The 27,544-nt window shown below is 40.4% G+C and overlaps 1 protein-coding gene across 3 annotated transcripts in view; it reads right to left on the bottom strand.

Annotated features, from left to right (window-relative positions):
* Window positions 1-27,544, bottom strand: part of NSMCE2 (NSE2 SUMO ligase component of SMC5/6 complex) — a 134,203-nt gene that overhangs the window by 84,761 nt on the left and 21,898 nt on the right. For all 3 annotated transcript variants that reach the window (XM_076329109.1, XM_076329111.1, XM_076329110.1), the window contains exon 3: window positions 19,785-19,891. In XM_076329109.1, the coding sequence (XP_076185224.1) occupies window positions 19,785-19,891 (107 nt within the window). The remainder of the gene's footprint in view (window positions 1-19,784; window positions 19,892-27,544) is intronic.

Consider the following 27,544-nt stretch of genomic DNA (forward strand, 5'->3'; position numbering starts at 1 on the left):
CACTGGTACCTAGGAATATTTTGTCCTGAGAGTGCTACTGCTGCACACTTTCAACTGTCAGTGACCTCCTTAAGTCACCTCACTACAAAGTGAAAATACACCATCGAAAGTGGAATAGTATAACTCACCATAGGTAACTAAACCTTATAATTGCATCTCACGCTTCAACAGGGATCTTCTCTATGAGTACGCATCACAGTAAATTATTTAAATTGGACTTGACGCTACTCTGTAGTTATTTACAATCAGATGAAATTTCAGCTACTTCTCAGCCAATCACTTGCTATTTTGGCCAGTTCCTGTAGATTAACTATTATTAATCTCCATCATGATTGCTCCCCTTTGTTTTTGTCTTCTACCATGCAATATACAGTCACATGATAGTATTTCTTGCTTCATAAGTTTCTCTTCTCCACCAACCTCACCAGCACATACTCTTGTCCAAGGAGCTTTAGTCTGGACAGCAGACACAGCTCATGTCTACAAAATATAGGGCAGTTGATATCTGCCCTTGTTTCTCAAGTTCACGACAGACTCCTGTGACGAGCAATGAGGAATCTCATCTTGTTATATAAAATAATACATGTAAAAGAACCCAAGAACAGGACAAACAACTCCCTGAGGAAGTTATGGATTACAATCAGTAAACAGATGGAGCATTAACTGGTCAACCGTTTCATTGTTCGCATGTCAGAGAGAATGAGACATGCCTACTGCAAAGCTGCGTAACAAACCTGAAAAAAAAGAACACCCAACTCACTGGCAGAAGAAAAAAACTCTTTTGCAGAGTCACTAACTCAAAATGGAATAATTAAAACTCCCACTTCAGAAGCTACCACTTTGAAGTGGAACTGCAGATCTGTATTTGCATATTAGGAACACTTGTGTTGATTTCCATGCTCCATCTGGGCAAGAGATTGCAGATGAGGATGACAAGGCTCTGAATTAGGACAAATGGATGCAGACTCATGAAATCCTGTAGAGATAATTATGAGTCTCTCAACATGATGTAATTAGTATATTAGCATGGTTTCCTCCTTTAGCAGTAAATACATTTTAACAATATGTAATGTCTTTATGTCCGCTATTTAATATGTCAGCCCTACGAAAAGACATTTGCACCCTTCTGTTTGGTGTGTCAGCACCATTATAAGCCCCTCCTTTGTGGCACACAACTAGATGCACAAAAAGACTAAGTTGTAGCAAAGATGCAAATTGTAGCACTTAAGATTCAGAGACCCTGCTACATAATGCAATCCCCTCCCTAAATTAAACAGTTAAGACTTTTTATAAAATGGATGGAGAAAGCCAAGTGTCAAAAAACAGGAATCACAAAAGCCAGCTATCTTAGCAAAGATTGTCTAAGTGACAGGGAGTCCTATTCCTCTAATGGCAATGGGTGCCTCCACCACAAACCCTTTCCTTGAGTTGGTTGCTTAAGCCAGGCTAATCCTTCCTCATAAACAATGATGAGAGAAATTCACATACTATCAGATTTAATATCTCGGTGGTTAAAACAGTCATCAGTAAGGTGAGTGACCCGTTTTCAAATCTCTGCTCATCCCATATTAGTTGTCCTAGCCCATAGGCTATTGGGTATTCAGGGGTAAGACATCTCAATCTCTCATGTTTGAAGTTGTTCCACTTTGTATAACTAATTAAAAGATAATTGGAGCAAGTACTTGAACCTGACTCTCCCACATCCCAGGTTATTGCCTAACCATTCAGCTGTGGATTCAGCCTCTGATTTTGTTTCTGCAAGGTTCTTAAATCATGTAGGCACTTTTGAAAATCCTATTCTCTGTATTTTACATACAAATATTCACAGAGCAGAAAGTCACATGCATTTCAGAACTACCACTACAAATGTCTCCCATTCTTCTCATATATAGTATCAGCTCCCTTGCTCAATGGTGAAAGCTAGCTGTTTTGTTTGTTTTTTTGTTGGGGGGGATGGGGTGTTCTTTTTCAAACCCTTTGTCACAATACAACCCATCTGTGCAAGCACAAAACCAACTTTTTCTGTGGTTCTTAGTTTTGATTCCTTGCTTGTAGAAGGCAACAAGAAGCCTCAAATAATATTCACAGATAGCAGAATAAAGGGATATTGGTCTTTCACACTGATTGATGATAGTTCTTTGGATTCTAAAAATATGGTATGGGCTTCAGAAAGCACATGATGTGATGAACAGCCCTCTGCCCTAAAGAGCTTGTAACGTAAATGATGGACCTGGCACACAAGCAAAGACGCAATATAAACCACACATCAGGAGAAACACAGATTAGAAATCCAGGATAATGAAGCACAAGTGAAAGCTTGTAAGGTATTTCAAAATAAGGACAGCCTGGTATAACAGGCATTTGTTCAAGGACTATAAGGGCATCGTGAGCTGATAAGAGAAAGATAGCAAACTAGGGAAGAAGTAGTTCAAGAAGTAGTACACATGACAAAGTAATTCAAGGAAGGCTGTTCAACTGGTCTACACAAGCAATAAATGCTTACATTTATTTTACAGTTATCCCAGTATAAAACTTGTGATCCTTTTATTTAATTTCATCTTACATGTCCTATATGAGAGTTTAACAAAATAAAACAAAAGAAAACCCCACCAAAAACAAACACAAGAAAAGCAAAAAAAAACCCACTCATCCCAGAGCAAGAATGCAGGGAACACTGATATAACTGTTTTAGTTCTGTCACTGGCAAAACCTTCCCCATAAACAAAGCCTTAGTTTCAAAACGTGAAGTAACTACAGTCTGAGAAAAGATGAGGGAAAATTTTAGAAATGTTGGGTGAACAGTGGCTTAGGAAAAATAAAGAGTCCAGCAACAGTATTGTGAAATGTTAAACGCAACAACATTACACAGCAAGCAGGGGAAGATCTGATTCAGAAAAACAGAATTTTGGCTGTGCAAAACCACACTGCCTCATTTACAGTTTCCAGAAATGTTTTTGCGATACAGCATTCTGTTAGTTTTCGGCTTACGGGAGTTCTTCCCCATAGCAGAGGCTTGTGGTGACATAATACAGGCACAAACCAACCCCCAGAACAAAAGGTTAAAATCTTTTACAATATTTAATTTCTGTAGAGATTTAAACATTTAAATATGTCATTACAAAACAAAATGACTCAGTATAGATGTAATTCAGATGTACCAAAATGCATTAGTCATTCAATAAAACAGGCACTGAGGAGTTACTAAAAATACTTTACAGAAAAAAATAACAACATATATTTACTTTACTGGATGGTTGTTGTGGAAAACACATAAAACGAAATCCTGCATAAATCACCTTAATTTGCCTACCCCAAAACTAGGACTGCTAGTCCTAGTCCTAAAGCAGCATGGCCAACTCACATCCAGTTTCCAGCCCTTGTTTTGAACAGCAGTGCAAGAGGAAGCAATGTGTGATGTGATCACAAGGCAAACAGGGCAGGGAACTAGCTAACTAAGCAGCAGCATGAGGAGCTCCCTGCCAGGTGGGATTCCCACTAGGGACAGAGTTAACTTGCATCAGCTTCCTACTCATCTAGTGATGAGATGGTGTTCCTTAGGAAACACCAGCAACAAGGAGCTCTGCCATCAGGGCACAAAACCAGAAGCAAAGCAGTTAATATGGCAGTTGGATTGCAGGGAGTGCAAAGAAATGCCCAAGATGCCACCAACAAAAGCTGCTCCCAAAAGGTGGTAACACAGGACAGGCCACCAGTACGGCCTTTCTGGTCCTTTGGCAACCTCAGCCTCCATGGAAGTGCTGAGGGTACATTCTGCCATCCAGGGCTTGGACTGCTCAGACACCCAGTGCTCCTCCCTGGGGCAGGGAGCCAGGGAGGTGTGTTATGATAAAGTCACTGTTGTGTTCAGTGAGGAGCTGCCAAGTGAGGTCAGTGGACTTCACTGCATCAGGGGTGCTGCACAGGAGACCAGCAGGATCTTTGAAGAAATTTCTCCAAGACACAAGCTTAAGTCCCATTGGGGTAAGAAGAAAGGTATGACTGAAGGACCAGGAAGAGGATACAAACTTGCAGAGGGTGGAAGCTGGAAGCCCGTGACTTCAGGTAACAGGAATAAAGCTCTGTTTCCTCCTCCAGCTGTGCCTAGCTAACAGTTTCAGGAACAGTAGGGGCTGTTTTGGGAGAAAATTCTGAGTGGGTATCTCAAGTCTTTGGATTAGTACCAGTACTATAGAAAGCATCGGTGTTAGTGGCTGATGATGCTCTCCTGTGTGAAACAGAAGAATCCATCCCTATTATCCAGGTGGGTCTGTTGCTTGCCCAGAACCTAGATCATTGATGTTGCAGAGAAATTGCCAATGCTCCTCCAGCCTTCCAAATTCTACCTCTTGCTGCTAACCCTTGTGGGACAGAAGTAACGCAGCCAAGGGCAGCAGCTCAAATGGAACAGAGAGCTCAGAGCAAACATGAGAAGGCAGAAGTCCCAGTGGTGCTCTCTTCAATCCTGCTAGTCAATGGAGAGGCCTGGCTAGCATATGTAACCAGCAGACTGATGCCTTGCTGTACAGCTGCTGTCACGAACAAGACTTTGGTTTCTTTGATTACAATGCCTCATTTGATGAAGAAGGACTGCTACGAAGATACGGAAGCCACCTGACAAGGAGAAAGACATCTCTGTGAAGAGACTTGCTAATCTAGTGAGGATGGCTTTAAACTAAATTCACTGGGGAATGGATACTTAGGCCCAAAGGTAAAGGAAGGGTGCATATGGAGGAGAAAGTGTGTGTGAGAAAAGGCCACAAGGGAAAGTTACACATTTCTACTTGGAGGGAGGGCATGCAGAGGCTTACCTCAAGTGTCTGGATACTAACGCACAGAGTTTGGCCAACAAACAAGAAGAACTGGAAGTCTATACACAGTCAGAGAGTTCTGATGTGATCAAGATCACAAAGATTAAATGGGATAGCATCCATGACTGGAACAGTGTTGTGGAGGCTGTTCAAGGAGAACAAGCAATGAAGAAGAAAGGCAGTTGCACTTTCTTACAAAGCACCTCCTTCTCTATGCAGAGGTCCAGTGTGAAACCAGAGACGTATCTCACAGGAATCTTCTGGTCAAAAGCAAAGGCAAAAGCAACACTGGCCACACAGCCATGCGTGCCTGTGACACACCACCTGCCCAAGGGGACGAAGCGGATAAGGCTGTCTACAAACAACTAGCAAAAGCAACCCAATTACTGGCCTCGGTCCTCATTAGGGATTTCAACCATGTGGGCACCATGGCATTGTGCAAGCAATCCAGGATATTTCTAGACTGCATTGGTGATAACTTTTTAATGCAAATGCTAGAGAGACCAAACAAAGGTAATAATCTACATGACCTTTGTGCACAAACAGGGAAGAACAAGTGGCAAATGTGGTCACAGATAGCTTGGGAGCAGTGACCACAAGATGATTGCATTCAGGATCCAGGAGAAGATTGGGAAGGTAAGCAGAAGAATGAGGACTCAGGATTTTATGCAAGTGGACTTCGGGTTATTCAAGAAATGGCTCAGCAGAATCTCCTGGGAAGTTGATGCAAAAGGTGCCTAGGATAGCTGGTAAATTTTTATAGAAAACTTATTGAGAGCTCAGGAATAAATAATCCTGTTGTACAAGACGACTGGAAATTTCAGTAGGAGACCCACTTGACTAAGCAAGGAGCTGCTTAATGAACTGTAATGCAAAAAGACAGCATACAGGAAACAAGAACAGGCAACAAAAAAGGAGTACAAAAGCACTACTTTGGCACTTAGGAACAAAACTGGGAAAACCAAAGCACATCTAGAATTAAAACAAGTGAGGGATATAAAGAGCAGCAAGAGGGAATTGTTCAAGTTCAGAGGAAATGTGGGGATGTTACTGAATGGGGGAGACAACCTAGTGGTTGTTCAGGTGGAAAAGGCTGAAGTACTCAATACATTTTTGCCTCAAACCTCACAGGCAAAGATTACTCCTAGATTTCCAGGTGTACCAGGATGGTTTGGGAAGGAACAGGTTAGGGACAACAAGTTAGGAATGAGTTAGAGCAGCCAGATGTATTCAAATCCATGAGGACAGATGAGATTAATCTGAAAGTGCTGAAAGAGTTGGCTGATGTGACTCCAAGAGTCCTGCCTGTCATCTCCAAAAAAAATATGATCATTGGGGCAGGTCCCTGAAAACTGGAAAAAGGTTAGCGCTATGCCTGCCTTTAAAAAAGGCAGGAGAAAAAGAACTCGGGCAACTACAGGCCGGTTAGCCTCACCTCAGCCCCTGGAAAGATTATGTACCACATCCTTTTGGAATCCAACTCCAAACATGCAGAGAATAAAAAGGTAATCAGCAACAATCAACATGGACTTACAAAGGGCAGATCATGCTTGATCAAACTGATTGCTTAATGTGATGAAATGACCTGAAATGCAGATGTGGGGAGAGTGGTGGATGTAATCAAGTGGTCTGGTAGGTAGATTGAATATTATTGGGACAACTGAGCTCAGAGGGTAACACTCACAGTAAACATCAGTTTGGCATCCAATTGGTAGCCAGTACCAAGCAGAGTATTCTAGCGGTGAACGTTAGGGCTGAAAATGTTCAATATCCTCACCAACCACCTGGATGATGAAACACAATGCACTTTCAGCAATCTTCTAGACAACACTAACGCAGTGGCATTTGACACATCAAGCAGCAGAGCTTTAACCAAGAAGGACCTTGAGAGAATTCAGGACTGGATCAACAGAAATGTCAAGTTCAACAAGAAAAGTTCTGCAGCTTTTCTAGGGGCAGATTAAGCCCATGCATCTGTGTGTCCTAGGAACTGACTGGCTTTGTAGCAGCTCTGCTGAAAAGGACAGGGAGGTTATGGCAGATGCCAAGCGAAATGTGAGGAAACGTTCTCATTGCTAATAAGGCAAATTGGATATTGGCTACATTAGGAGCAGCGTGGCCAGCAGGACAAGGGAAGTTACTCTCCTCCTATATGAAGCACTGATTAGGCAATAGCTGAAATACTGCATCCAGTATCAGACTCCCCAGTTCAAGAGGTTTGTGGAGAAACTGGAGTCTGAGGAGGGGCCATGGGCTCATGACTGATAGAAGTTGGAGCAGCTAGGCTTTTTTAGTCTGATAAACAGGAAGCTAAGAGAGGCAAAAACTACTTGAAGAAGAGTTACAAAAATGGTGGAGCCAAGCTTTCCTCAAGTAAATGAAAGCACATGTAAAATCATGATTTTTTTCTGACAGTGCTATGAACTTAGTGCTTTCTTTTTTTAAAAATAAGACATGCTTTGTTGTCTCTTATTCGGTATCTCCTGTAATAAGGAGTTCATAGTCACAACTTAGTTGACCATATATATAATCCCAGTTGGACCACCTTTCTAGGTTATAACACTGTTGATGGGGATATAAAAGGCATTTTTATGTTCACTGATCCAGGAATCTCAAGGACTGATCTGAAAACTTTCAGATTCTGATCTATTAAAATAAGTAAAAAACCTACACTGGATGGTACCTAACCATCTAGGAAAACATTTCATTCCATTTGGTGTGGTTGAGATCAGAGCAGGTACTTAAGTTGGAATTTCATCAAATTTATAAGAAGGGGTCCCAACAGATACTGTTGGGGGTTCCAGAACTGTAGTTCACCTCCTCCCGCCAATATTACAAGCCAGATTTATTATTTAGAACAAGTTATTAAATTTTTCTTGGGCATTAAGGGAGAAAACTGGCTGCAAGACAAGGATCTAGCTGAAGATTCCTCCCTTCTTTGGTCCAAGTGGGTGTAGCTCTGCTAACTTCAAGCAGGATTTTATCTGCTGGTACCTAATTATTAAATGGTTTGTGTGGTTTTATATGATACAGATTTGAAGTGAGCTTTGAGATTAAGAATTTTTCAATTATGTAACAATGCCCAGAGCAGGAGCTGTTCATTTACTTATTTTTTAAATCATCAAATGTAAGAGTAAGAACACAGAGGTAAATTATTAGATACCCTGAAGACTTTCCAAATATTAAAATTATGGATGCAAAAGATAGTTTTTAGATAGAACTATGTTCCAGAATAGGTTTGAAACATAGTGTAAATGTTATTTGTCTAAAGCTACATAGTCAGTCAACATAAATGTCAGGATGCAGTAGTGCTTGTGGACTCTATATTTTCTGTGTAGTTTGTTTTCTGCTGCATAAAGACATGAGTACTGCATCAGACCAAAGATCCACCCAGCGTATTCTCTTTTCTTTGACAGTGGCAGAAGCAAAAAGCTGGAGTAGGAGTATAACAAGAGTGTCAAATAGAAAGATCTTCCCCTGTTTCCCACCATATACTTTCCCTACTTCTAGCAACTTGCAGTTTAGGGATTTCCCAAGACAGTGACTGTATTTGAATCTTTACATCTAATAGCTGTCAATGAGTTTTTCTTCCATTAATTTGTCTAGTAGCTTTTTGAACCCATTAATGCTTCTGGTCTCCATAACATCCTGTGGCAATTAATTCCACAATTTAATTATTCACTGTATAAAAAGTTACTTCCTTTTGTTGGTTTAAAACTTGCTGCTGGATAATTTTATTAAATTGCTCTTTGTTTTTATGTGACACATTGTGAACAAGCACTTCTGTTCCATCCATGACTGTACACACTGCTATTATAGTCACCTCTTATCTGAATTAACTGGCAGTTTCTCCTTGAACAGAAGTAAAGCCACACCTGTCATCCTCTACAGGTGCTTTTTGCTTTAGCGGGATTTTCTCCTTACCATAAATACTGTCCTTCTAATAAAAAGTTCACAGACAAGTAAGTACTGAAAAGAACTAGTATAAGGAGGGACTAATATAAGGAGTTTGGGTTTGTGTTTTGTGGGGTTTTGAAATGGCTGAGTGTAAACTCACTTTGAGCTGTAATGCACGTTACAACTATAGTTATCTATGCTGTGCATATAAACCTGGTTGATGGGACTTGTCTGTATATATGTTTATAAGCCTGACCGATGAAGGAGGCCAGGCATATGCAAACCTAACTGGTAGATTAAGGAGGATGACTAGCTATACTCGGGCCTAATTAGCTCATAGAGGGTTAGCAGAGACATGCGTCGTTATAATTGATGGGGCAGCTCTGTGCAAATCCGACTGATGGGCCAGATTCTCTTAAGACACTGTTCAACAGGATCTCCACTGTTCTGTCAGATTTTGTCTGCCAAGAGATATGCACTGCTGTGGACGGGAGAAAAGGCAATGCTTCTGTAAGTCCTCTCCAAGTGCATGCCACCAACTAACAAGAGCCAACTCTGGTTTTGGTCAGAAGAAGAGAAAGGGGTTCTAAATAAGAGGGGAAGCAAGGGGAGAGAAAGACGAGCTGCCCATCAAACTGAACATAAGCAATGTGACTCTGGGGAGAAGAGGGAGTGGTGAGGCCTGTGGCTCCAGTAGTTAGTGGAATTTAGCAGACAGCAGTGGGGGAAGGTGGGGCTGTTTTGCAGGGAGTAAGGGCTTACAGTGGGGTTGTTAATAGCCAAGTCCAGAAATGTCCCATTTCAATAGACAGTTTTACTGAACTGGACCAAACTGCCTCTAGTGCAGCCCAGCCTTTACCTGTACCCCTTGATCACCTCCAACTAAGCATAAAAATATCCATGGAGAAACATTTCATCTACAGCCCACACTTCATCATTACAATTATCACACACCACTAAACCACACCCCATGGGTTTTCCCTACTAGAGTTGCCATCTTCTCAGCAACCCTTGTAAACTCACCATTGCATCCAAGCCCTTAATAGCCTATCCTCTCCCCACACAACAGACTGCTGGGGAAAAAATAGCATCGTAACAGCTTTGAAGAGGATAAGTATCTATTTGAAAAAACACTGTGAATTGTTCACACAGAAACAGTGGCAATGCAGTAAGGCACAAACATTTGAAAAGAGCCAGAAGAGTTAACAGTAGCGATATCACTGAGCTTTTAATTTCTCTGTTTTTGTGGAATTTATCAGGCATAGTATGTGTGAGTACGTGTTAACATGGGAACTTTACAAGGAAGTTTTGAGTGTATCTGATGCACACGCTTATTTTCTTAAGTCTTTTAAATTACTTTTTATTCACTGTCAGTGTTAACACACAAGTCTAAGGATAAAAGAAATACTTCAGCTGGTTAAATCAGCTTACTCAGGCTATGCACTTAGCTCAGTTAAATAAGATGAGAGCCCAGAAATTAGTCCAACTTGCCAACCCTTATTATCAAGCACAGTGTTTGTAACTCACAGTAGGTTATCAACAATGGGGCCATGTTTGGGAAATACTGTGACATCTGGTATTGATTTCTGGCAGGATTTAGGTCTTTTTTGAAACCTCTGCCTCAAGTTGTAAAGATAATAAAATGGATACATACTATTAAGCAGATTTTTTTTTTATTTTAGTAGGCATTAAAATAGGCATAGTTACATACTGCAGCAAATCACAAACACAAAGAAGTCATGCTTCTTCTTTTAAATCAAAGCACTACCTCCCATCAACAACGTGAAAGGTGAGAAAGAAAGACAATGTGATATTTGCAGAACAGGTTGAGTGCATGTGTTAAAAATCATGAGAAACTCATTATATAATTTAATGAAATAAACATCAAAAAGCTGTTTTTAAACCCCCAACATCATAAAATAAAACAAAGAAATGCTCCACAAACCTTCAGTTCCTTCCATTTTAACGAAGGCCCTAAATGTGCAGTTCTGAAAAAGTTAAAACATCCAGAACAATTCATATTATGAAGTCGCAAGAATTTGGTACGTTCTAAACTACATGTAACGTTGCATGCACACTCCTGCTTACGCCCAGTATTGGATAGCTCACCAAGAAAAAGTCCCAAATAATATAATTGATGAGGAAGCTAGGAATGAGAGTAGCAACTTCTACTAACTCCTTCTTAACTGAAATTCTTTAATAAAAACAAATTCATGGTAGTAGCAGCTGCAAAAAAAAGTGATCTAGTTAATGCTGTAAGCAACATTTTATTTGTGATAAAGCTGCTAAGAATTTTGCAGAGGGAAAGTCTGTGTAATTGAATATTTTTATTGATAAGGTCAGATAAAAAACATACTAGGAGAAAGAGTAAATGTTTTTAAATGAGTGACCTAACATTTAAACTTTTGGAGGAGGAATATTAAAATACCCAACATACACATATAATCTCTGGAAACAATTACAGTAATTAAAACAACACTGAACATTTGGAGAGAGACATTTTATGGAAGGCATTCCAGAACTGTCTCCCCAAAGACACTGATCAACCTGGGTGTGTTCAATTAACAGGAGAAATTAATTTCAAGTCAAAACCCCTGCTGCTGAGAATCATCCAGCCTTTAGCGCTCCCTCCCCACCCCGCGGCCCCAGCATTTAAATCCTTGGACTGTCAGCACGATCTTTCTAGATGAGATGGTTAATTTGGAAGACTATTTTCACTACTGATCAACTGAAACTACAACTCCAGTGTTTCCAGTAATAAGTTTCATCAACAAAAAAAGTAATAATCCATGATTTGAGATGAAGATGGCCTTTTAATTTGCACTGGCTATCTACCTCAACACCTACAAATTTCATTACGTTTCACAATTTCATCTTCTTCCTCTAGGCTAAGCTAAGCCAGACAGAGTTAACTCATGTAGACTCTGAAATGCAGACATTGCCCAGAAAAGCAGGGATCCAAACCACAGAGGCTCTCAGTTGCTTTCTGTTGTGACCTTCTGGAATTCCAGAAACAGTTCAGACTGCCAATTACAATCCTTAATATTAAAATAAAATAATTAAAAAACTGAATTCAAATTGCTTTGAAATCTTCAGGTAGAAAAAAAAATAAATCTCTTTACAGACAGACATATGGGATGCTGTCCACATGACTGAGATCGTGGTTGAACTAGATAGTAAATTCAGTTTCAGTATGTCTAGTACAAGATCAAAAACACCACAGCTGCATGACGCACTGATTAAGTGCAACCCACTCTGCCAATTCTAATTTTGCACAGAGTTACGCTCCATCAGGTAGCGTCTGTCCTTCTGCAACCGGCATACAGCCAGTATAAACATGATATCGTGATCTGGCTTATTTGATGAGAATGTGCTACCAGGTGATTTGGTACTGCACAAAAGTGGTATTAATGAACATGGGACCATAGCCCAAGGCACAGAGTGAAACAATTTGTCAAGGTCAACCACACAGGCTGCTAGTAGACCTGAAAATAGTATCCAGTCCTCCTTAATCCCAGGCTAGCTTGCTACCTATTGAGCAGCACTGCTGCCCAACATAACAAACACAGTTTTCAAATTACTATGGGGTTCTGAGCATTTCTTTGACACATTTGTTCTAAATACTATCCCTGCTGCCACCCTGTCTACGGAGCTCCCAGTTCCATGTGATGTTCCTAGGTCCAGAACATTTATTTTCACCCAAATCCTCACTCTGCTAACTAGCTGTGGCCCTTGCTGCCTGTGCCTACACAGCACTATACCAGCTACTAGAAAGAAAATTAACTCTATCCCAGCCAAAACCAGGACACTGCCCCAGCCCTAGCCACACAAGCCAAGGGCTGTTTCCGCAACTGCAGTGTTGACACTGCAAATATTTAGGAAAATGTTTAGCCTGACAAATGTAAGTAACCGCAGTGAAGTCAAATAAACCTATGTTTGTGTGCAAGGGTTTCCAGGGTTTAGTCTCCAAAAAGCAGGACTCATTTTTATGCTTGCTATGAGACACTCAGACACACTACCGAGGATGTGCTATATAACCCACATAAAATCAAACGCTACTCCTACTTCTTTATATACTGCTCACTAAAAAAATATTTTTATTGCAGCTCATCAAATGTGGACTCTAACATACTACTGTAGTGAACTATACACATAGCTTACTAATTCTGGGAAAATATAAAAGCGGCTTCCTCAAATGCTTAGCCCAACACATACAGAGACAGACACAAAAAAGTAAAGTAAATATTAGAAAGTAAATATTAGAAATGTGTTGAAATGCATGCTTGTCCCAGTTTCTGCAGGAAATGGAGTACATGCCTACAACAGGGCAATATTGTTTGAATTACTGTTTGGAGATGGCAGTAGGACAGAGCAAGCATTGCACTATTGATTATAAATTATATCAAAGAAATTGCACTGAAGAAACTTTAAAATGTTAAAAATCTCCACAGCTAGTAAATGCCAGAATTAAGTTTGCCTGTAGAAGTTTTATTAAGCCCTATGGCATTATATATATACAGAGGCATAACTGTAGAGTCACATATTATTTTCCTCTACTATCCTGCCCGAGTCATGATAAGGATTTGATCCAATGTCCGTATTTTGCTTATTCTGTACATGAATTACCAGTCTGAAGTGGCTTCATTAGTAGATAGCAAGTAAACAAGCAGTAAAGAACAATTCCAGTTAGCATTCAAGGTACCAAAATAACGGCCAAGGAGACATCCATTGTTAACAAAAACTTTAAAGATGAAACAAGTTCTCCGGAAATCTGTTTACTGTTTGATGGGAGAGAAGACACTGCACAGGTACAATGTGTTTCACCAGGGAATTGACTTGTTGCTGCTGATGGTGCACTTCAGTAACACTGTAAGTGAACTTCAAGATAGATTCACTAGCTTCTACAATTACAGAGTCAGAATAAATGCAGTGAAAGACTACAAGAGCTCTTTTATTTTTCCTACAAGCCCAAGAAAAGATATATCCATCTCACTAAACCCATTTTCATGGTAGCAGACTTCACAAACATCTTCCTGAGCCGTTTCTGTGTAGCAGAGGACTTTTTTTATGAAAAGAAGGTCTCGAAATTTTCATGGCTAACATACAAGATTCCAGAACCAAGAAACACTAATGCACTGCACATATCAGAAAATGCTCTGAACTCAGCTGGAACAGTAAAGGTCACAGTTGCAGATATGGATATCATCAGTGGATTTTGCCCTAAAACATGCTGTCATGACAGTGCAGCAAGAAGAAAAAGAAGAGCAAAGTGCTCATTAAGAAAGCATCAGCACCAAACAAGGCTGTTTGTTCCATGAAACTAGGAAGTTCCACGTCAAAAATTGTTTTCACTGACAACACTGTAATGGGTATCACAGTGCCAGTCACTGGCAGAGAGTCCTGAATCAATTAAAACACGATTCCCATGGGATTCATAGTCTTCCTGTTACTTAGCCCTACAGAAAATTAAGTGACAATCTGATTTTGAAGCACAGCTGTGTCTCTAGCAGGCAGCAGAGGTCATTGATGACACTGTCAGTGCCTGCCACACAGACTGGACTTGGTCATCACACCAGTACTGCTGCCATAGCTATGCCACCAAGGAGGATGGGAGCTGGGTGGAATCACATCCGTGGTTGACCTTGCTATTCCTTCAAAACCCACACTGCAGGTGGAGCTACCACTACACAAAGTGTTTTGTTGGTTTAGTTTGTCGAAAGAGATGACTTGGATATATTGGCAGAACCTTCTCCAATAGGACCCACAGCCAACACAGCTATGCTGGCAGAGCCGGGTAACAATGATGTTATCTTTAAGTCCCTTTCATTTTTCTGAGACCAAGGAAGACTTTCCATGTCGCTAGAGCATTATATTATGGGTTTTAAGTGAAGAAACTGGAATTCTTCTAAATAGTTTGTGAGTCAAACATAGCCCGTGGACTTTCCTGTACAGCAGTTTTAAATAGGATCCTTTCCTTTTCTGCAGATGCTCCTTAGATCATTCACAAGCTGCACACTTGGAATGAATATGACCTACATCACTGAAGGGAATTATTCCTCTGCAGGATTAAGACCTACACACTTGGCCATGAAGACAACAGACCCCAATACTAAGTAATCTGCTCTGAATTACTGACAAAGTGAATAAACACCCCCTCCTATCCCCTGCCCAATGAACTTACCAGGCTAAAGGGAACTATTATCAAAAATACAAAACAAATGTAGGAGTAGTTCCTGTATATTCTGTAGAGACAAAAACACTCTTGTATAAGGAACATGGTGCACTCTTCATCTTTGCCAAAGGAAGACTGAACACTTGACAAGGTGTGAAGTCACACAGGCATGAATGACCAATGCATCCAGACTTCAACCCCTATACAAGACACACCTACATCAGTTCTATGTAGTTTCACAGATAAAACCCAACAAAGAACGTGTTTAATTTCACTTCCTGTGTTCAAACAATAATTACCTTTGATCTAGTTTACAGTTATAATTGCTCAAATCAGTTTCCATGCAGGACAATCAGAAAACAAAGATGTAAGCAGCCACTGACATGGTGCTAGAAATTACTCACCTAGAACAACGTGGGAAAGCTGTAGCAGAAGTAGGGATAAAACCCAAGCACCAACGCAACTTCTAATATTTCCACCTTTTTCTTCCAGCTCAACACCACCTCCTTCCTAGCACTCTTTCAACCAGTCTCTTCCCCATCTGTCTATATGACCTCATGACTTCCCAAGCCCATGTCCTTTACGTCTCCGTCTGCCTCTTCCCACTCTCAGTCCTTCCTTAACATGGCTCTTAAAATTTTTCTTAAACACATCTCCTATGTTTTTCTTCCACCTCATTCAGGTTTAGATTTTATCCTCCCTCACAGTGCTCAGGCTTAGCAAAAGGCAGACACAATTCAAGCAGGACAGACTTATGTTTGGCAAAGCAGTAATTTACAAGAGGAAGTACTAAGCAATCTTTGCCAGAGATGCCACTATCACATTCAACACTTCACTCTCACCTGCAAAAGAAACAAAATAGCCCAGGTTCTCTTTCCCTGAAGGAGAAGAAAAGAGAGGTGGGAATAATGCAACATTAGAAAGCTATTTATGTCTTCCTTGTTCTCTAGATAGACCTACAATACATTGTGATTCATTTTATTTAGGGAAGTCTGAGGACTTCAGAAAACTTACCCCAGCTTTTACAGTCCCAAACAAGCCAAATGCTTGAAAAGCTGAAATAGTGATCAGCGTCCACCGCCAACATCCCTGCTAATCAAGAGAGCAGAGTGGGAAAGAGCGAGCAGGCACAATATGCTGGCACTGGCCACTTGAGAACTCTCCCAGAGTAGAGGACACTTGAACTGGCTAAGTCAGCCTGGGTCCCAATCACTTGGGTCCACTTCAAGAGCATAAAGAAGTTTGCAAGAGATACTCCAGCTCCATCAGTCTTTTGCTGTTGTCACACTAAAAATAAGAGTGCTGTCTGGACTTTGCATGGAAAGGACCCGAATATTGTCTAATTTATTTTAAAAATACCCATTAAAAAGGAAAAAAGAAGCAGCAGTAGGAGTCCAGTCATTACACAGGTACAAAAAAATCCAGTGGCACAGGGAGTTTCCACAGACAAAGGATTTCCCACAGCCTATTGTTGGAAACACTGTGATTCAATTGCTCATTTCTTGCTTAACAGGCTGCTGATTCAACCAGAAGAGGATGCTGATATGTTTCACCTTCTGCATTCCACCTACTGCAGCCTAAATCAACAAAAAAACTTGGCTCTTAAAAACATGTGACTATATCTCATGCTAGTTCCTAGTTATTTACATTACATACTTTTGTCGTACAATATCATCTTTTTGTCAATGTCATTTAAAGGTAAACATAATAAAATAATAAATCAGGAATTTTAACTGTTGCTGCCTCCTTATCTTGCTGACTTCCAGTTGGACATTCACTATGAGCAGGTGGTTAGAAGGTGAAACACAGAATATAACATACTTTCAGATTCACTGCTGTATGAAGAATCTACAGACCAGAAAAAATGACAACACACAAACTCACAAAATAATCAGATAAAATGTGGTTTGCAGCTTGAGACAAATACTGTTAACACTGTGTATGAAAAACAGTCTGCTTGTGAAAATAAATGGCCTGCTGCAACTCCCCAGAGAAAGCCCTCAGGTAAGGAATTCAGATGGAACCAGGGAGAAAGCCAGTGGAGGCTATTTTAAACCCAAGCCTTTCTACAGCTACCTCCAGGTGCAGTCCTAAATTCAGCAACAGTATCTGTTTCCCAGAAGCAGATTTTAAGCTGTCTCTGACAGGTAACTGAAGATATGCTGTGCAGTACTAGAGGCATGGCATGTAGCTATCCTCCAAAACAAAGCACTAGCTGTTATTTTTTAGAGAACAGATTGTATGTCTGTTCTACTGCAGAAGCTTATATACATTTCTTTCTCTTATTTAGAAAGGTTTGTTCAGGATGCTGGCAGTGGAAAGTACAGAAAATTCCCTAGAGCGAGATAGGAAACAGAGATAGGAGAAGTGTGGCTAGAGGCTAATAGATTAGCCATTACTGATTTTATAATCCATGTAGACTCTTAAATGTGTTAATGTCTTGGAGCTGCATTTTTAAAACCTTAGGAATGAAAGAACAGGAAAGAAGCTTCTTTTAGCAAAGCAAGGAGGAGTCTCTGACACAACATAAATGAGCTACATTAGGGAAAAAAAGGGGAAAAAATGAAAACCAACCCTTACAGGACTTTATTTTTTTTGCACACAAGCATAGATATGCATACAACAGATGCTGCTGAATCCAATCCTAAAAGTCATGAATGTATCATTGCTCTACCTAAACCCACAAAAATATCTTCACTTGAGTCAAACAGTTAAACCTGTGTTTAACTTAAGAGATCATGAGTGAATGCATCTGAAGTAAACAGGATTTGAGTGCTTTGTTGGTGAAGGCACAGGCTTACTCTTTATATTCCTAAGGATGAAGAAAGTGTTTTGCTGATACATAGGAATAATGAAAGAACTTACGTTGTTGAAAATGACTTGAAATTCCTATTATACAATAACACATCAATTAGTTAATAGTTTACAATCAAAATATAAACCTACTATGTTTCACTCAAGTCTGGATATGTATCATTAATCTCTAATGATGTGAGGACTATGTTATATTTTACTAGGAAAGCTTTAAAAATCATGAATATTCCAAATAAAAGGAAAAAGTTCTGATCCATCCAGTTTCTGACAAATATAAACTAGAAGGTCTACAATTATGGTGACATTTGAGTTGAAATGTATATTTAAAGACTGCATGGGGAACAGTGACTGTATTTAATGCTGTCCAACATTTGCTGATGTAGACACAGTTTTCAACTCCTTTTAAACATGTAATATTTAATTATTTGAATGAAGATTTTTCAGTTAAGCACCTGACTCAGCAGGATTTAAAAAAATTATTAAAGGAAAACCTTTCTACAAAATAAAAACCATGTAGGCATTTTTCAGAATGGAACTAGTGGAAAATGCATTGCTTTGCTCTCCTGTTTTTGTTTTAAAAATAGCAAAAAACAATAGCAAGATAATAGTAAGACAGGTTTAGTTGAACAGCTCTCTTCATGCTTTGAAACACAGATTTCACATCTTGAAGGGAAATCAAGGATGTGCTTTTTGCCTTTTCTAGAGAAATCTGTACAAAACTGACACCTAAAGGTCTATTTGCAGGCACTAAAATAGGTTACTTTCAAAGTTGAGTTCTCCAAGCATGATGTGGCCCAAAAATGAAGTGATCAAGTACAAACTGCACTGAGATTGACTCTTTCAATGTCTGGATCTGCTGTGGAGCCTACACTTTCAATGCCTTGCTTGCTAATGGCCAGGCTGTGATGACCAGAAAAGAGAGAACTAAGGAGCGGCTTCAAGAGAGTGGTCAGGGACAGCCTGAGAGAATGTGGAAAAAGCAGCCGTGTGCGGGAATGGGGGTAACAAGGTTACAGAGCTGACTGGATTACGCAGAGTCCAAGAGCCAGGGACAGAGAATCAAAGGGGGCTGACAGGACGATAATCATGAGGAAATACGAGATAATGGCGGAGCGGGAACGGCCAGCAAAGCGGGGAGGCGCTGGCGGGCAGGGGGCGGGAGCAGAAGCGCTGCGCAGGCGGCGGGGCCCCGCTGCGGCCCCGGCCGCCACAGAGCGCGGCCCGCGGGGAACGCAACCGCGGCGCCCCCTGGCGGCCAGCGCCGCCGCCGCGCCCCGGCCCCGGCCGTTCCCCCAGCGCCGCGCTCCGGCCCTCGGGGCGCAGCGGGAACGTATTAAGGGATTTTGTTCGACGTCGCCTTCTGTCCGCGAAAGGCAGGGAGGGAGAAGTCCTCCGAAAGCTGGTGTTCGGCTGCCTAACCCACGGCGCCCTCCGTCGAGCCCGGTCTGCTAATGAAAAGGAGCTTACGCAACCCGTGCTGCGTGTGTTTCATGCGAATAGCCCCGGCACCTGTTGTGCAACTGCAGTCACACCCAACGCCGAGCCAGAAACCCCCTGAACATGCTGAAATGCGACAGCTCTTGCAAAAATGAGCAGTCAGGTAGCAAACGAGACCTTAGTTAATTGAGTGAACAATTAACAAGCTCACCCTTTATTAAGCACCAGCAAATTCATGTGGCAGGAAGACACTGGAAACCAGGCTTCATTATTTCCCCGCTGCCACAACCACTTGTTTATTCCTGAAATCAGCTGCCTCATTCATTACGCAGCTTCCATCTTCCGCAATACGAGAAGCAGGTATCATCTGAGACTACGGTGTCTAAACTACACAGTCCCCAGTCATTCCCAAAGCACTATTCATCCCATATTCCAACTGGTGCACGCATTTGGTGGGGAGGAATTAGAAACTGTATCACACTGCATGCAAGCTAGGAAGAAAAATTAGTAGTTGTACTGGCAACTTTAGTATTTTATACCTGTCAAAGATCTATCTTTCCAACTATGTATTGTTTTAATGTAACATTTGTATCTATTAAAAGATAATATTTAAATAAGGATGGATTTTCATAACTTTAATAGAAGTGACAGTTTACCTGATTCACCGTTTCTTCAATTGCTCTCATATAATGATTAAGTTCTCTGTCCATTGCAGCATATTCTAACATAACATTTTCCATACTGTTAACATCCTCTACATCATCTGCAAAACAAAATATTTTGTACATGGATGATCAGTTGTATTATTTTCAGGCAGCATTTTTTCTTTACAGATACGAAGACAAGTATTAATGCTGTGAATTTCTAAAGCATCTGTAAGGCACAGCAGGTGTTTTCAAGCTCCTCAAACATATACTTTTTTCCTATTTTGCAACTGTAAACCTTGACATTTCTTGGGTAACTTGAACAAACAGCTTACTCAGAAAGACACTTCCCTGGTTTCATGTGAACAAGAGAGAGTGTGTGTAATTTCATCTACCAACACCTAGTCATTAGGCAATCAGGATATTTTCTGCAAAAGTTATATTTCATGACTCATCACATTGCCTCAGAAATAGTCAGAAGAAACTTAAATGCCCTCTCAGTACAGTATAGTTCGCAGCTATAATTAGACCCCTTATCCCCAATAAACATAGCTACTGCAAAATCAAAACAGAGCCAGCATTTTATAACACAGGAAATAATGGAAGATTGAATAGCATTAGTGAATCAAGCAGTAAAATTTTAATTGCCGGTGAAAACCAATGAATACAGGACATGTGCTTAGTAATTCACATCCACTTTTATCCTCTTCTGCATTCCTCCTAATTTCACTCCTTTCATCTCTAACTACACCTCTGCTTTCCCATTCTAACATTGCTGTGCATCTGCTTAGCTGGATAAGGACTCTTCACACATGCTACAGGGCTGAACAGCCACAGCTGTATCTCCTGACACAGGGGCACGTACCACACCAAATACCGCCAAGTGCGAGAGGACAGCCAGCCACGAGTCCCTAACCCATTTAGGAAATTAAGAAATTAGGAAACATAGGTTTCCACTTGTCCTACTCCCATTCATTCCTGCCCTGCAGTTTCCAGGTATAGAGAAAAGAGCTGGAAGCAGCTGGAAGCTGTAAAAGAGCCCCAAAGTCTGCCGTGCAGCATTAGGGGTTGTCATTTAATGCAGTATTCTTCTTTACAAGCGGTTTAAGTAGCCAATCTGTGCTGTTATTTTTAGGAAGAAAATCATGGTATAGCTTTTTAAATTACTTTTTTTGTGAAGAAAGGAAAATGTCTTCTGATCTGGCAAGCTAGTGCACTTCCTAAGTTGCTAACTATATTAGTATCTTAGAGCACAAAAATCTGTCTCTGGAGAAAGCTAACATAAAGCATTGTATACGGCTGTCTTAGCTTGAGAGCAAAACCTGAAACCGTTGCTGAAACACATCACTCAGGGATAGAAGCTTCATACCATATGAAACAGTGATGGATCCAGGAGACAGAAGGAAAAGTGCTAAGATATATTTACACAAAAAAGTTACATAATAAGCCATACTATTTTGTGAACATGGCAATTACAGTCATGATGTTTCCCTTAATTATATATAGGCTTGGTATGTATCCACTTTTCATTAAGTAGATGAATGGATATTGCAGACAGAATCTTGGCATTCCTGCAACTTTCTTCTGAATAATCAGCATTTCCGTCTCCCCTTTCCCTTCCCTCCCACCCAATTTCCATATCCTATCTGGTAACTACGATCATCCTCTTTTTCCTTCCTGCTAGGAGGCATATGAAGTGCCTCCTTCAAGGCTGACACAAATGGCACTCCATGAATCACAGGAAAGGTTTGTGTAGCAAGTAACTGTCATTCTCCTCCCATGGCCAAAATGAATCATATCCACGACATAAAGAGACTACAGTGGCCTAAATCTTTTTTTTTAGGGGAAGACAAGTGCATTGTTAAAACACCAAGAGAGCTGTATTAACATCGTCTTTCCTAAAAGTTAAAAAAAAGCTTTAGATAAAGACTAATAATGTTGCAACTTGAGAGACGCATTGAAATAAAGTTCAAACCAAGAGGTAGAACACAGCTCAGGCAAGAGGGACATTATCTGTACATCCTGCCCTACATGCTTCAGGTACTGACCGTTCCATCCATTCACCGGCCTGTTTTAAGTCTCAGTGATGTTCACTGCTGTTTTCCTGTTGCTGTTCTTTCATGCACATGAAGTATGTTATACTGGGAAATTGCTGAATGCATCACTAACGCATGATTATAGCCTGCCCTTGAAGGCATTATGGACATAAAGATAGATCTGAAGGACTGTATACAGGTCAGTTGTTGTCCATCCCCTATTTCTGCCCTCTGACAGATACTAGAGTCCATTTTCTATCTGCAGTTCAATCCATAGTCAAAGGTGCTAAAAGCTAAGAGGAAATCTCCCATGTTGTTCCCAGCCACTCATCTCCCCATGTTCTAAACAAGATTTAAAGGAAAATTTACATTACAGGCTATCCTATTTGCCTTTAAAAAACTCTTGTCGTCCCACATTACACACTGCAATAACCCGCTGTACATGGCTCCTCTGCTCCCACCACAGTCTCCCTTCCCCTGATGAGCTAAGAGCACTTCTGCCCCTCCCTGGTAAGGAGCAGACGCAGAGCAGAGCTTGGGTACACGTGATGAGAAGCTGTGGGTGACTGTATGGGGATGTAAAGTTTTATAGCTCACCAAGGCAGGGATCCCAGCACCTTCAATGTTTCCTTGCAACAGACTCCACCATAGACTAACTAGAACACACCAGTTGACCTGATCTTACTAGGGAACAAGAAATTAGAAAAAAAAGACTTCCCTCTCCTCACCACCATCCCACAATTCACTCTCCCAAATCCCACCAACCCATTAGTTTAACAGCCCTACAATATGAAGAAGAATCAAAATTTAATAATTATATCAGGCTTTTAAAAGATTCAAAAGGCATTGTCCGTTACTCGCTGCTACTTTTATTTCAGTTGTGAGGAAGGCAGTAGAGATTCATGGTAAAGGGATTCAAGGCACTGTCTCTCTTCCAGCAGACTGTGACCACTTTATCTGCTGAATACCCTCCAGCCAGGCTTCTGCTACAAAGCCAGCTAACTCCCCAAAGTAATCAAACCTTTCACTCTGCAGGCCAACGACCTAGCTCAACACCAAAATCAAATGCTTTGCAAGTGCTGGATCAGTGCCTTTCTGTTATCTAATCAAAATTTATCCTAATCTTGTTCTAATTCATATCTAAGGAATGCATTCCAAACTCTCTGCATATGCTTTTAGCTACTGCCACAAAATACCATCGAAGTTGCATACTGTAGTTAAGTCTCCTTGTTATCTAGGCTAAATATGTTGAGTTTAGTAAGCATCTCTCCACAAGTCCTTACCCTCACCACCCAGAGATTATACATTTTGCAATATTACATCTTTTACTCAGAGAAAGCCCAGTTCAAGGCCATAATTTTCATTTTCAAAGGCTCATGTGCATCATGTTAAAATTAGCTGGCTGAATATGCACACTTCATGATTATGAATTCCAGCTCGCGTGACTTTATGAACTCTTTTTATAATGGAAACGGATATTATTCTGAAAAGTCTCGCTAAATATTAAAGAACAAAATTACATAAAGAGACTGGCAAGAGTTCAATTTCTCATTTCTAATAAGAGACCAAACTGATCATGCTCAGGTGCCTTACTGCTGATTCAAACTGTAATCACTCAGGGCTGGGTTACATATCATGAACCCCACAGTGTTAAAACAGAAGTTGCAATAACAGGATAGAGTCAAGTCAGCACTGGTTTAATACTTCCTATATTAACACTCATCTAAAATGCCACCCATTTATCCAAAACTTGCATTTCCTTCTAACATCTGAGTTCATATTTACTTTAGTTCCCTGTATACATCCACAAGTTAGCAAAATTTCTAAAGATTTTTCACAACTACCTCTTTTTCTGTGCAAAAGTTACAACATCAGTATTTGCTTATTTAGGGTATTACAGCTGTCCTGCAGCCGATACACAGCAATTCAAATAAGCATTCACTTCCACCGCAGACTATCTCAAACACAAAATAGTCTGGAATACCATGAAATTACAGGAAGGCTCTTAGCCTACAAATATAACAGTACTTAAAATGAATGCTTAAGCACAGACAACATTGATTAACATAAATATATATATACTCTCATATCGTTATAGTATTGGCTAACAAAAGTCAAACTTTCAATTTAAAGAAAACAGGACATTATCAGTTCTACCTCTTGCACTACAAATTAGGTTGCTTTGAATTTCAAGGCTACACGCTGTTTTATGTGTAAAGCTCTCCCATCATTCAAGGCAGAAGAAGAATGGTATACCATTGCCCACAAATTTTGACAGTAGATTTCAGACTGTTAAAACACACGTAGCACAAACATCTGTCACTTGAGCCAACAGCAACAGCAGTAGTAGGCAGTTGTCTTCATATACACCAGCAACAGATAAAATACAAACTTTGCCAGCAGGTTCAAGTTACGGCTGACAGCAGAGGAACACAAGCTCCTCGACTCCTTAATTTAGTTCCATCTTCTGGAAGAGAATGTATGTTCTCAATTCAGGATACAGCAAAGCATTTTGTTGTTTTCAGCAAGTACTTCATCTTCAAAACCAAAAGTGCTAAGACACCCACCTGTGCCCCCAATTTTGGTCTACTCAAAAAGTGTTGGTAATTCAAGTTGGACAATACATCTTGAAAAAAACTATGAACCAATCCACACTCTTTAAAAATAGATTCACAAAACACTTGGAGAAGACAGTAGCAAGATGTCCCTCTACTGTCTAGATGCTTGGTAGTGAGAGGATACAGACCTATGTAGAAGACCACTGTCTTATTTCCCTCCTCTGTCTACATATACTTGAACCCTGCCATGGTCCTCCAGACTGTATAGATCAACAGGAACTTAAACAGGAGATTGATTGGTTCTGTAGCACTGAGGGTGCGTCTTCACTTTTTCTCCTGCAGATACATGGACAGCTCCTCAGAAAACTTTCACCGAAGGATACTTCTTTCCAAATCTCATCTCCCTGACCTGTAACATATTTTATCTATTAGGCTGCAAAAAGAGCAGAATGCTAATACAGAAACTTCTAAACTAAAATAAATGAGAAGTAATACAAAGGAACAGCAAAAGACAGAAGAAAACCAATTTGATCTCCTGAATACAGGTGTCCTCACATCAAAACCAGAGAAATGGTTGAAAGTGGAATGCCCAAAAATCTGCATGGAGCCCTTTGGAAAGGGAACTAACCACTGAAATTCATAAGAGAAGAAAAATTATTGCTGATTAGAAGGCCAACAACCATACAGGGAATGGCAATTGGTGGAGTAAAGGGGAACTCAGGGCAGTAATTGCAAAATTTCCCTCCATGTAACAGTCAGAAGCTACTTACTGCTGAAGCTGGTCCTAAAGAAACCTCCAACTTCTCAGGAAATGCCTTAACTGGGCTGTAGAGTATTTTGAGCTAGATTTCCCTCACCGTTCCCTAATGAAGCCATTCTGCCTGCATAGAAAACTTTCATATACACAGAGTTAGAGACTGAGTGTGCATGAGTGATTTTACAGACCAATACCTTCGCCTAGATACCAGCACTACAGTGAAAAGTAGGTATGTCTCACAAAATGAAATGACATCAATGAGAGAAAGAGAAAGCTACTCTAGGTGGCCCTGCTTGGGCAGGGGCGTTGGACAAGATGACCTCCAGAGGTCCCTTCCAACCTCAACCATTCTGTGATTCTATGACATTCCTCAATATTCAACAACCTCATCTCTAAACCATTCTTCTAGAAGATGGTTGAAAGTTAATTCAAGTTCAAGCCCTCTCAAGCAAAGAAGGAACTTGAATCTGAGTTTCCTATATTCTATCAAAGAAAAAAATCTGAGTAGAAGGAATAAAAGCGAGAGGAGTGTGGGAGACAGGACTACTAGAACTTGTAAAGGAAAGACCAGCACAGAAGAACACCGTTAGTTGACTGTGCCTGCAGTTGTACCAGAACTATCACTTGTGAATGATTTCTAAAGTTTCATCTTATTTTCTATTTGGCTTCTGTTAAGAAATTGCAAATCAAACTACAATACTTGCATTCAGGTCAAGCATTTTGCTGTACTTAAGTCTTCTGATGTTTTATTTTGGAAACGAAAGGGTGGTGCTTTTCAGTCTGGATTTAAACATTTGTTTTATTCAGCAAGTAACTGAAAAAAATCTTCAATTATTCATTTCTCCCTGCTTAATTTTTTTTTAAAGTAAGATAAGCCAAGAGTGTCTGTTAGATTACAGACTACTCCTGACAAAAAAAAACTCATCTTGTGTTACAAGCCATTTCCCTGTAGGCTATGACAGTCTGAAATGGGAAGAGACAAGATTCAGTGACCCAGGAGGCTCCTGCCAATCCCATGGAAATGAAACCCAAGTACATTATATGTAGAGAGAGTCAGAATTTCAACAGTGAGTGCCCACTTTGAAACATCTCAATTGCTGAATGCCCAGTTTGAAACACCTCAAGGGGCCAGCATTTCCAGTGAGTGGGTGTTGCACACATTCTGAAAACAGAGTCATCTCAGAATGGGCACAGAGAAGCTGAGGCACCCAGTATTACTAACCACTTTTGAAAATAACTTAACCATATTATTCTATAATAAAGTAATCATGAAACTTTTGCTCAACATGAAACTCCCTTAAACTCCATTGCCAGCAGAACTAGGCCAACAGTGCTTTTGAAAGCAACTTCCTTACAGTACTTTTTTTTCTTCAAGACTACCAGGGGAAGGCTAAAAAGTCATAATGATCCCAGTTTACACTTGAGAGCAGTAACAAAGATCTGTCTTACCAGGTATTTCTGTCAGTATCCAAACAGACTGCAAGGTAAAGAAGGGCAATATCTCCCAACACCTGTTGACACTGTGGTAATACCTAATGAAATAAACAGGATTCTCACAGAGAGTATGATTTAGCAAAACACTCCAACATGTGCTGACATGCTCTGCTGTACAAAATCCAAAGTAAAATATTATTCAACACAAATAGAGATGGTTTAATTTAGGCTGAGGCACACAAATAATAAGACGACATCAACTAATCTCTCATACAAGTAAACAGAGTTTGCTACGGAACAGAAAGAGAAAAAAGTCTTCATATCATATCTATATATTTTTTGCTACTGTAACCTCTATGTTTGGTGCCACACATACAGCAACAAGACATGAATCAGGTAGTATGTACACACTTCCCCAAATAAAAATGGATGCTTGTTTAACTAAGTATTAAGGCCCATACAATTCCCAGGCTACTTCCCTCCCTTCAGACAAAAGAGACCAGCACCTGACCATCACCTCTTTTCTCCTTAGTAAATTCCAAGGTCACGGTGAGGTTAATCTCTATTTCACCATTTAAGACCTACTTAATTTTGCAGAAAGACCAATTATAGTTAACAAAGAGTGTAACTAGTAAGCAGGAGCACTGAAGGGAAGATAACAGCATTTACAAGGTGCAGCAGTTTTGAGAAGCAACTCAAGCTCTCCTCTGTCGTAATTCTGTATCAGTTTCCTGGAATTATGGTGACATCCATCCAGAGCTACTGTGCTCTGTTCAACAAATGAGTAAATCAGCATTCCTCAACACTATTTACACCCACAGGCCCAAGAAGAACAGAAACACAAGTTACATTGACAGACAGGCAGCAAGAAAACACCAAGGCTGAAGTTCATGTACCTTTTCTTCAGCAACAAAGGGAGTTTCACAGGTCATTTCCCCAGGCACTCATCCTTGCTGTTCCTCTATGTTCCTCCTCTGCTGCCCCTCT

Source organism: Aptenodytes patagonicus, chromosome 2, assembly GCF_965638725.1.
Source record: "Aptenodytes patagonicus chromosome 2, bAptPat1.pri.cur, whole genome shotgun sequence".
Taxonomy (NCBI): domain Eukaryota; kingdom Metazoa; phylum Chordata; class Aves; order Sphenisciformes; family Spheniscidae; genus Aptenodytes; species Aptenodytes patagonicus.